We start from the raw sequence: 13048 nt of genomic DNA, 5'->3' as shown, positions 1-13048 counted from the left end.
CAATATCTTATAGGATCTAAAGATAGTTGTTGACCTCTTTCGTGTTAGCTGTTAAGTTTCTTTAAGCCTAGATCTTGGGCATATCGTTTTTGTTGATCACTAGTTATAAAATGTATTAAATTATGTAATATATATATATATACGTAAAACAATACAATGTAATTTAAAATCTGAACGCGGTGTTTGCAAATAATATCAAGTAAAAAAAAAAACTCATACTCACTATGATAATTAATCCAAAACTTGTTACGTAGTGTAAATTTTATTAACAAGAAAATATTTAAATTATTATTGAACGAAAACAATTTTTTTTTCTTCCAATCATTTCACGTAAAATAAAAACGCAATTAGGAAATTCCATTAAAACCCTTAAAGACTGAATAAAATATGAGTAAAACCTTAACGGTTTTTATATATTAAATTCTTCATTGAGTTTTGGTAATGTTGCAATAGTTATACATTAATAACAATAAAATGAGAAGCGGATTAGAGTCATTTTTTTCAACGGTCTCAAAATAAAAAAAAAATGTTTAAGTATAATTTTAAAATCTGCTTCATTACTATCAGACGTTAATCGATTCTAAGATTGATTACACTTGAAAAAATGTACTATAAACTATTTTTATTCCCTATAATCATTAAGATGATATGCACATTATATTGTATCATGGATGATTAATTGAATGTTTTTTTTTTTGAACTTTAAAACGGCGGTCTTTTATGACTGCAAACTAATACGTTTAAAACAAAATCAAAAATCGAGTACGCGCACTACATTTTCTTTGTTTGCACGATATTTATTTTTACCTTGTTATTGAATAATTGAAGTAGAATCTCCTGTGGTATTAAACCGGTCGTTATAAGTACAATTATGCACAAAATCGTGATTGTTTCGTCAGTCCGAGGTTAGAATAAGTATTATTGTATTTTATACGTTGAAAGGGGAACATATTATTTGTATAAATTTTTAACAATAATTCGAATAATATGAGTGTACATTTTGTCTGAATCCGAGCAGTAGTTATTGCATATTTCTTTTTTCAATGGCATTTAATTTTATAAAAATACAAAACAACCTTACGGCGTTGTATTCATACCTACAACCAAGGAGTGTGTACGCAATTACGACCATAAATTAACTAACCGACAAATATGTTCGGAGTAAAATTTCACTATACATAGAAACGTAATTATGGTTATCGATACAGGCATTCACACCGTGATATGAGTAGTACGTGCCTCTGTGGCCAGTTTTATGAAATTTTCTTCAGCCAATTCGATACTTGTTATTATTTGCAACCTGTACGTGTAGACGCCGGAGGCACACGATTGAAAAAGATTTCAAGATGGTAGAATTATTGATTGAGCATTTCATAACGGGATTACCAATCAATGATTGACTTTTGACCAGCAACACTTTCGTGACTTGTAGCATTTATTCAATAAGAATGGGTTGTTATCGCCTCACAGCATATATTTATAGTCTGTTATGGATAACGTGTTATGTATGAGCATTATTAAGGAAAATGAGTTTTCATTCATAAAAAAAAATATAAGACGATAGAAATAAAGATAACAATGTTATAAATAGTCAATACACCTTCAAAAATATACCTTAAAAAATAAAAACATTTTAAGAAACGTAATGAAGAAACACAACTATTTCCTTAAAAAGATAAAAAAAAAAAGAAGAAACCAGTGATCTAAAAATCTCGTTACTCTCGATTGTTTTACACACCTATATATTACTAAGAAAAAGATAGTATTAAATACCGCTTTTTTTTTTTTTATTATTGATTCTTTTTTTACCTATAAAATTAATTTCAGTAGTTGAACAAACAAAAAAAATGTTTTATCTAGGTACTCTAAAAAAATTATTTTTTTTGTGCAGAAAGAATTTTCAATAAAAATCTCAAATGTATGGTATTTCTTGACTTTTAAATTCTTTTATTATATAATAAATACTAAGATTATATTGATTTAAACTTAAGTAAAAAACAAAAAAAAAAAAAATTGTAAAAGTACATTCAACTGTAATTTATTTGATAATATAATTGGATAAAATTTGACTAATACAATTTAATTTCACAGTCAACAAAATAAAAACAACTATTTTTATTGAATTTAACTGTTGGGCAATATACTCGTATTTGTACTATGTTTAACTTTTCACCAGTCTTCTTTGACTTTCTTCTTTCAATCGTCGTAATTTATAGATACCTGTGATATGTGTACACAATGATCGATATTCAATTATTATTTATTACAACTAAGCGTATTAAACGTATCCGTGTTAAATATTTAATCCGTTTTCCTATACATATTCAATCAACAATAAGCCATTCGATTGTAGTATTTTCGTACAAAACATTTTCCCGAACAACGATCTCATAAATAAATAAGTTCCATCTACTACCGCTGTAAACCAAACAAAATGTATCAGATGAATGTCTTTTACCAGCCCAGAAAATATGCGCCTTGTTGACCGAATCTTCGTACAAATATTGCTCATCTCCAAAGGAAATAATAAAACCAGACAAGCATATATATTTAAGTACAAGGCTCTTAGTCCAAGATAACCCGTATTCCACTCAACCATTGGCTCAAATATTTCTATTTCATAAAAATCATACACCAATGTATCTCAACGAAAAATATTTTAACGGATCCGCTCTCGTCTTCTATATTTTTAAAAATTTTAAAAATAAAATATATTTAAACGTTACTTACACTTCCGTTTGAAATGTGCTCTTAACTAAATTATTACGAGACTTAAAATGTGTTGATTATTCTTCTAGAATAATATATACAGTCTCGTATGCTATAAATACTAATTATTTGTATGTTATTATATAAAATAACTGTTGGGCTATTTAGCTTCAATACGAATTTCAATGAAGCAAAACCTTATAAAATAAAAATGCAAACTATTAGTAGAATAATATAATTTGATATATAGCTTTCAAATAATCTATGATGTTAATCGTAATGTCAGTAACCCTACACTACACGATTAATCTTAACGAGATTTAATTTTTCAAACAATCCGATGTTATCCCTTCCATTATCATAATTTCAAAACTCACGTACATAAACGTATGGCTTCAATCATCTTAAAGGACTAGTCAGGTGATTATCTGATAAAATTTCGTCAAGAACACTACTCAATCCGTAAGACGTAGAGAATACGATGGAATCTTCTCTATTTTTATTTATATATATTTTTTTTACCTAAGCGACGTGTGTGTTACCCAAATTGAGATCCAATAACGTGTCATGAAGTTGGGCGATAGGAGTCTAAGGATGTTCAATCAATCAATCACTTCCTTCTCCTCTCTCTCCTAGTGGGTAACCCCTTTTACGAACAGAATGCTTATCGAACGTCGTTTTTTTTCGGATGTCAGTCTGCTACCGAGATTATCCGGTTGAGATCACAATGGCGCACATCCAAGAAAGCCCCCGCGGTGGCTACAGGATGACTGGACAATCATTAGTCATGATTTTTTTTTCCTTTATACGTGTATACAAAGTCCATTAGTTCGACGGGAATTCGATTTTAAGCGAATATAACTAAATAAATGCGGTGACTGAATAGTTAGGGGTTGTTCTTAAGTCCAATACACTATCTTCAGTATTACGGAAAGAGATGTTTCAACAGAATCTTTGCAGTCGTAAGACTCGTTATCGAAATTGAGCGCAAGTGGTTTTTGCCAAAATCGTTCTACCGTGACGGTGCAGAGCTCCGCGGACATGTTATGTGACTTAATTATATTTTATTATTTCCAGGAAATGTTTGTTGTGAACAATCCTTTGTACATAGCAAACTGTTTATAATGTACAGCAAACACGAATGTAATATAAAATAATAATCACTATGCTAATACTGTTTTAAGAAATAAATAATAAAAAAAACTTTTTTGAATATTTCTCCGATTGCCTGTGAATTATTATACATTATATATATATATATATATATATATATACGAATATTATATGCGTACTACAATATGGTACCTTGTGTATAATGTATACGTGTCGTTTACAAATCAATAGTTTCTTCAACTTTAAACCGTGAGAACCGCACGTGCTAGCCCTGCGTGTAGATCTCTTGGTTCGCACATGAATGATTGGAGCCTTTTGAAAGTTGTTGCATTTAGGTGGATGACGAACCGATATTCTCAACTCGTTTTACACCTTCAACATGTCAGTTTACAATAATATGTATGTGTATGTGTGTGTATATGTAGGTTTTTTAGGACGAGAATAAAGAAAACTCACATGTGCTCGCGTTCGCTTAACCTCGGCAATTTACACCTACTATATTATGTATTTATATCGTGCACATTGCGGCACATATGTTATACGCTATATTGTGTATTAAGACCAGTTCGGCCGACCGTACGGTTATTGCAGCGGCAATCTACGTTTATATTGGCTGTCAATCTCTTTCCGAGAGGTTATCAACATAATACTTCGGATGCATGAAAGACAAGCACGGTAACCGGCAGGTATACATATATGTATATAATACATGGATAATATATGTAAGATAAGAATTGGTGTACGTCGGGGTATTGAAAATTAACGTGGATGATACGTCCAGGCAGGTGACTGTATAAAGGTCGTTTGGGACCAGAGCATTGCTTGTTGATTAGCTGCATTGAGGCGAGACCGCACCCTGCTTCGACGATTTTTTTTCTCTCTCATAAATTATCCTGACATCTTTATAGTGTATACGTTTAATCACCGTTTGCAACGAGAACAAGAATAAACACCACAACATCATATACCTAACTACGTGTACACGTGACTACGCTAATATATATATAGTATGATAATGCACTAGAAATCCAAGACCGATGGAATATCGTGTTTCCATTGATAATGTAAATTTTAGCAAACGTACGCTTCCTCTACGCGATTTTTCCAGACCAGTCTCAAATTGTATGTCAACGTACATAGTTGTGATAATAAGATATGCGACGACTTTAACTACTTGCACGCGATGACCTCTTGAGTCACACCAAATGGCGATTACTGTCTGACGCTGACTAAACATCTGGTAGCACGCAGTGGACTTGTAACCGTTAATCTTATAATAATAATTCAAAACTAAAAATGATCATTAAACTTATACCTAAATGGGAGTTATGAGGTCTTTCGGGTCATCATAAAATAATATGTCTTCGTGATAATTATCGCGATTACCAACAACGCGAACTACCACTAAGCTATCTAGGGAGCTATTTCAGGAAAAAAATTATACTAATGTCTCTTACTATAATACTAATGTTTCAACCGAAACTGCGAATCTAAGTTTAAAAATATATTCAAACATTTCGTGAAAATAGTCACTTATACCGATTATATTTTCCAAACCTTTATAATATACTCCATAATAAATAATGCGTTACGTTCGCATAAAACTATTAAAAATAGTCATCACGTTCGGCTAGTCGAAAAAAGATACCGTATATTACCAGTTAATATTCTTTGATAGATATAGGTATATTATGTTCATGACCACTAGGAATCCTTATGTAATTAGCCCAATAAAGAAAATGCTGTTTGGTTCGTGGTCACTACTAAGGGACAATCTAGTTCCGTTTTTTACTATTATTACATGCTCTGCTGGATAATTATAATACAACATTTTACTGGCCTGCATATTATTACAAATAAGTAATAATTACTTTGTGAACAATAGTGAGAAAACCGGATAGTGGTTGTAAAAAAACGCAATTCGTTATAAACCACAACAACACGACGGGCTTTTTTCTGTCCAGTCATTTTTTGTAATTTTTTTCTTTTTAGACCTGTAGTCGGATAACAAATTTTTCATCTGACTCTATATTAATTTAAAATATTGTACTTCTAAAGTACACTTGAAATACATCAATTTTCTAATTTTACAAATGATATGATTTCCCACAGTAAAACAAACTAGTTCAGTAATAAATACAAATTAGATATAAGATGGTTTAGATTGGTTATTTGGTTATTTTGGTTATAGTCGGTTGATGATTCCACTTTGCTTGAATAACATGTTGAGAAAAACCATAATTTTGTTAGTAGAAAATAAAATAGTATAGTAACCGTATATTTGATCGGGACGTAACTAATGTGCAAAGCAAAAACATTTCGTTATTTGTTCGTTTCATTCACGGCAAAGTAATTTCATAATAATTTTACGCTACAGGTATCTCAACTATCGTCCGCTTTTTTGATTTTTTAACCAAACATTATTACAACAGTCAGCAGTCGTTGCATTTTCTTAATTTAATTAATCAATATTTAATTATGTGCTGTTTATAATATGACGGTTAATGACCGACCTACTAGTGTTGCTTGCACTTGTGTTCGCCAACATTTTTCATTATTTTTTGCTCCGACGGTAAACAATAAACTAATAATTACATTAAGTCTGCTTAATACGGAACAACCAATGGCGGGAGGTAAACTTTTTCTTATTAAATTTCCTGCTAAAACAAAAAAATTTCAAAGTACATCTATAACAGTTACGAAAATGGTATAGTAAAGATTTTTAACATCCGCGTGTTTATTTATTATACGTGGATTCAAAGACGATTGTGTGTCTAGCGCATGGAAATTAATCATATTATTATAATGATATTCGTCTCGACTCGCGCATTATTCCGTGTGTACACTCAGTTTTTCGGTGGACAATGATCAATAATATTCTCCTTCTACAGTGTACGTGTACGTAGACATGTGTAGCAACTCGAGAAACTTTTTGTAATACGTAACACACAGCACCTATGTGTGCGTTTTTATGCGTGTTTGTGTGTGTGTGTGTGTGTTTGTGTGTACTGCAAAGTTGAAATACACTAGTATCGAGTGTCTACTGCTGCAATCGAACGAATAACAATAATAGTGTGACGTCATCGCGGCATGTAGTCGGACGTATCGGAAATCCATTCGGTCCATTACAATCACATAACAGTCACATTAACACTCTTCTGCTGTGCAGTTATCGCGCGCGCATTGGGTACGATTATTATTATTTTACGGCGACGGGTTTTCGTGAATTATTGCTGGACGTCGCGCGCGCATAACATTACTATAACCACACCGGTGCGATCAAATGTGATAAATGCGCCCGGTCGTGTATAATTTATAATAATAATAATAATAACAACAATAATAATAATAACGATAGTAATAGTATGTACATAATTGGTACCTCGAAGTGAAAACTCACGCGGCCGTGCGTCCGGGGTCCGAGAGCCGCTCGGACTCGTCGTCGCAACCGCGTCCGAAACACCTTCCTATCGGTCCGCGGACTAGCGTACACGTGCAGTATACGTAGCAATTGAAATGTCAAATTAATACACTCGGCGGACGAGTTTATGTGGTGCACGGTGCCCGCTACCAATACTACGTATTATTATAATTTGTATTGTACAAGTGCATACGGTGCGGTCGTCTGCTGTTCCACAGCGGTCGGGAAGAATATTAGGAGAGAAAAAAAATCCCGTGCATACACCGCGCGCGCAGCGTCTACCTCGTCGCGTGTCCGGGAGGCCGCCAGTGATTTATACCGTGGCACCGAGCCTTTAGCGTATACGCGCCCCGTATACAATGAACCACCGGACAATTAGCATAAATAATTATAGTAGTTGTATATATATATATAAAGACACGCGTATAATATAGACTCGCGGCGGCCACTTTTTATCCGGTTTTATTTCTCCTTCCCTCGTGTACCTGCAGTTGCGTCGCGTAAACCTCCCGTACCATCCCGTCCCTAGACGGACGACGGCATATAATTTGTAGCGCTCGATCGCCTCCGCAGGACCTTACAAACATTAGCCTCGTGACTATTCTCGAACACACGGAACGCTATACATAATAATATGTGGTGAACGTACGTATTCCGTACAGCAGCAGCGTTCACCTAGATCGTAACATCGAGATACGTTTTTCGCCTTCCCGTATAGGTGCATGGAACGAAATCGACGTAAAACTTTTCGTACGCATTGAACGGCTACAGGTCTTAAAATTATATCATGTGCCGCACAACCGCGGGGCCTACGCGTGTTTCGTAAAATATTCGATTTTAATCGCCACAACAGTTTTACATAATACCTACCACGCACGTGTGTCCGAACCTGCAGCAGTCCGAAAACTGTATCGTTTATTGGCCGCGACTACCGCGTGTACGTAAAGTTGTTCTGTTTGGGAAATAATGAGTCATTCGTGCCGTGTACTTTTTTTAAATTATTTACGCGATGTTGTACCGTCACGTTTCTTCTTATTCAGAATATTTTCACCCTCTCAGAAGTTTATGAAAATAAATCCTTGGTTGGATTAACATTAGCTATAGTTATTAATTATTCATGGTTTGGACGGCACGTATAGTAAAAAGTGTTCGTTTAAATTGTTCCACTGCTCATCTCAATGCTCGTGCCTTCCAAACTGTAAGTAATTACAATTAACTCGTATTCTTCAACAACTTTACTACAGTCCGATTCACAACAAAAGAATCATTCGTGTATGTAAACTCGCGTAACCATATTTTTTTAGATCACGTACGTTTTTTCATGATGTTTTCAGCGTGTATTGCATCGCGTTCTAAAGGGTTTTTTCTGGTCATTAATTTTTCATAATAATATTAGACACAAGTGATTTGTACATTTATTATAATAATATTATCAGGTGCGGGCCTTCGGGTTTTTTGAACAGATAATATTTTTTAATATCGCTACAGAAAACAAACCCTGAATGTGTAGGGTCAGTGTAAATATATTATGTTGAATTGTTCACTTATATCACATCCATAAAACACTCATCTAGACCAATATAGCGCAACGTGAAATATTTATCGGAACCTCCGGTAATTACTTTCATAAACACGTTTTATGGTTTACGATATTTTAGAAACAATTTCTGTAAAATTCTCTCTCACTCTATATCTTCCTCTTAATCGTAATTCCCATTGCCAATTAAATATTTAGTAAATTATATTTATACCAAAACGTGTTTTCTCTGCACGAGACGGCGTCGTATAATTTTATTTCACCTATGTGTATATATGTGCAGTAAAATCTTTATTTATGAACACGCTCACATAATGGACCGTCTTAAACTCCTGTATAATATGCTATATAGTAATTTTTTTTTTATTATTAACTTATCGATACCATAAACACGATATTTTTATCACTAAACACTACGATCAGCTAAGGAATTAAAAAAGCCGGCGTGCGCGCAGTGAAACTATTTATTATGTGATATTAGTATACGGAATCGAATATCATCGTGGACGATATGATTTAAGAGGCTCGAAAATGTTATCGTAAAAATACATGGCGACGTTTCTACGCACAAGTATTAAAAAAATATATATATAATTGAAAAACAACCGTTTAACGTACCTAATTTATTTTTTGTACATAAAAAACATCGATACACCTCAACGTACAGTCGTCCAGATGATTTGTCACTATGGTTATATTATGCGTACACGTGCACTTACATCCGCGCTACAAATAATAATATGTGAAAGCTTTTATAATAAATTCCAAACATACACACAACGCTGTTTGCCTACATAATAATACGTACGGGCGCGTACGGTTATGATATTATATTGTGCGTACACCTATCTACGAGTACCTACCTACTTACCTTCCTCTGTGCACTCTAGCCAATACGTAAGAACCTTTTTGAATACCTGCTCTAATTTCACATCAAAAATCCACCTTGTCGTCGTCATCGTTTTATGTACACGTATATATTATGTATGCACGGCGCACGTATAGTACATAACATTCAATAAATATTACTGCCCCGCGGCGGCCCGCAAGTCTCTCGAGTAAATATTAATATAATATCAGAACGCAAAATCAAATATTGCCGGGCAACGGCGGCGGTGGTTTCATAAAATATTTCGTATTCCAAAGGTCGTCCGCGAGACTCGCATGGACTTGGATCGTGTTTTCGTGTATTTACACCGTACTCGTGTATACTACGCACACCTAGTAGACGACAATACATTATTATAATATACGTATAGTACAATATAGTTTATGCGTATCGTAATAATAAATCTGCGAGCAGTGTCGCCAACATCGACGGTGGTTTGTGTCGTGTACTACACAAATTTATAAATGTACCGGAGCGCCTAGAAATGCATTGTTTACAAAGTGCAAATTAATTTATATTACTTCTCGGCCGTACTTTAAACTATTTAACCGTGGTCAACTTCAAAGGGTCGAATGTTTTGTTTTTGCTAGTCACTTAGGCGCCCTTTGAAATATTTCGTGTTTTCTTAAACCGTATACGCTCACCGAGAATTAGTTGTAATAATTTCAAAAATATATTCGGTGTTAATGAATGCAGTGTAAAATACAAACCTAATCGCATCTCGATAAACTAATTGTACAAGTCTAACAATAAACTTTAGCTTTCTAAAATTAATACATTATTCTAACTCGTTATAGCTATTAGTCAATATGAATGCATTGTTACCGTGCCGATTTCAATTTTAAACGTATATGTATATTTGGTAGCTCGTGAGAACATTTTAAAATTTCGGTAACCGTGTGTGAATGCCGGATCCGAAAAATGTTTGTCCGTGCCCCTGCTCCGAACCAAACATTTTTTTTTTACCATTTATTATTAGTTTTTATTTTCTTAGCAATAACAATGTGTATTTCACACGTTTGTTTTCAGACAAGTGTGCCGGAACTGCAACTGTCCACGAGACGACCACAACACCAGCAGCAGCGGCGGCGGTGGCAGCGACCACAGGCAAATCGCCGAGACAACGTCCCGTGGCATCAGTAGTGCGACCGTTATGTCGTCCACGGCGTCCGGCGTTAACCGGGGCACGCCGCCTCCACCGCTGCCGCCTTTGCCCACGGGACCACCCGGTTACGACCAAGCGCTCGGTGGTTACGAGAAGCTGTTGGCCGCCACCACGGCCGTACAGGGTACAGCCACGTCCACCGCGGCTGTGGCCACGGCTGCCGGTCGCAAAGACCCGTCGTCGGCTGCGGTTCACCATCACGGCAGCCACCTGTCGCATCACGGCCACCACGGCCATCACCACCATCACGCGATGGTGACGGCCACGGTGGGTGGAGGCGATGCGCAGCAGCGGCACTCTCACTCGGACGATGATTCCGGATGCGCGCTGGAGGAATACACGTGGGTGCCCGCCGGACTCAGACCCGATCAGGTCGGTTAAAATAATAAATAAATCGAATTTATATTTATCTACACGTGTACGCGCACGCATAATGTATTATTCGGATTCGATGCGAAAACCAGTTTATTCATATATAAACCTAAAAGTAGTGGAATCGGTTTATATTCCTTACGGGTACGCTGTGCAACGGGTACGTATAACGTGCATAGGTACAGGACGTGCGCGTAGGTATACCTGCTATAGTTTTTGTTTTCGACGTAAACCTTTACCTACGCCGCCGACATTGCTGTTCGTGACGGCAGTACAATCGAAAAATTTCATTTGGGTACGGTAGAAAGAAATCGATATTGTAATACGTAGGACATATTTAAAACCCACTCGTACCCTCACTAATTTAATATAATATGAAACTCCTGCGTTCTCTAGGTTTTTGTGAAATATAAAAGAAAAAATACGTTGTAGCTTGGTGGGATAAACAATACTATTGCGCATACAAACGTATAGTACTACCCCTTAACCCCGTAAACCGACACGTTTTTTATTGTAACGGCTGCAGTATTCACTGCAGTAAACGTCGCCGCGGTTTCTTTTCATCCACAGCAGTCCCCATAGTTCTGAAGGGTGTATATACACATACAAGGTATGGGATAAAGGACCCATTGGCTTCGCGACAAGGAAATATAATAACAATAAACGTGTGGCACCGAGTTTGTATAGTAACATTGTATTTTTGCATAGCACGTCGGCCACGTCGCTACCGCCGTTACAATACGTATAAAGATATATACGATATCTCGTATATATATATCGCATTGTAAAACGACGGAAAATCACGGTCGAAACAACCTGTGAAAAACTTTTGCAAGTTCAATACCGCAAAGACCGCCGTAGCAACTGAATATTTCGCCAGGTGTGAAACTTAAAAATGCTCCCAATAAACTAAAAACACTTTTATCGTGACGTATCTGAGTATAAAGATTCGATATCCATGATCATGTGCATCTTAGAAAGGAATACATTATGAAACATTACTAAAATTAATTCAATAAATTTAAGTTATGTATTTCGTACGTACGCATATTACGAGTACCTTATTATGTACGGAGGTTCTATCGTATATTTTTATTCTCAGCCAATCAACTTAAAATAATATATTAAAGTCGCTCATTTAAAAAAAAAATAACATTTACATATCGATTGTAACGCACCAGGGGCACCGTTTTTCCACCCAGCCACCTATCGTCTATCTACGGCCCTATCCGAATTCATCGGTGTCGAGTCGTATAAAATTACAGTGAACACCTGCAGTCGGTGGCACCGGAGTCATTTCGTACTAAATTCGGGTCTTGACAATTTCTCAACAAATCTTGCTTGGCAGCCAAATGTTAGGTAACCCGTACAACTCGATCAATCTTCGTGAAAACCAATAAACGTTCGGGCTGAGTACACATTTGTAAGATTTAAGAGCTACTGCTCACGACTGCGCATGACAATACGGACAGTCGATAAAAGGTGTCTGTCAACTGCGCAGTGCAATGTCGTCGTCATCAGTGGCGCAATTCAAGTTCAAATCTTGGAGGTGATACATAACGAATCCACACCCCTAAATATTACATATAGCCAGTGTATAGACTATACCGTTATTTTATTCACAACACCGTTATAAGAAAGAAATGCAACAAATTTAATTTCCGCGTTATGGTATTTTATTATATTAAAATTTAAAGCGGCAAACATAATTCTCTGTGGATACTGTCAAACGTATTCGATATTTCATCTGGAACAATGTACAAACCGTAGACGTTTTTAATTTACAACGACATGGAACATGGGGACGCATTTAAATTAAGTTGGGGGTTCTCGACCTCTGCA

At 35.7% G+C, this 13048-nt stretch overlaps 1 protein-coding gene across 3 annotated transcripts in view; it reads left to right on the top strand.

Annotated features, from left to right (window-relative positions):
* LOC112689092 (protein prickle-like) overlaps positions 1-13048 on the top strand; it is a 152129-nt gene that overhangs the window by 108194 nt on the left and 30887 nt on the right. For all 3 annotated transcript variants that reach the window (XM_025562608.1, XM_025562609.1, XM_025562607.1), the window contains one exon: positions 10699-11206. In XM_025562608.1, coding sequence (XP_025418393.1) covers positions 10699-11206 — 508 coding nt within the window. The remainder of the gene's footprint in view (positions 1-10698; positions 11207-13048) is intronic.

The sequence above is a fragment of the Sipha flava genome, unplaced genomic scaffold (assembly GCF_003268045.1).
Source record: "Sipha flava isolate LNK unplaced genomic scaffold, YSA_version1 42_pilon_pilon, whole genome shotgun sequence".
Classification (NCBI taxonomy): domain Eukaryota; kingdom Metazoa; phylum Arthropoda; class Insecta; order Hemiptera; family Aphididae; genus Sipha; species Sipha flava.
Note: the sequence above shows the minus strand (reverse complement) of the source record. Positions and strands in the feature narration are given on the sequence as shown.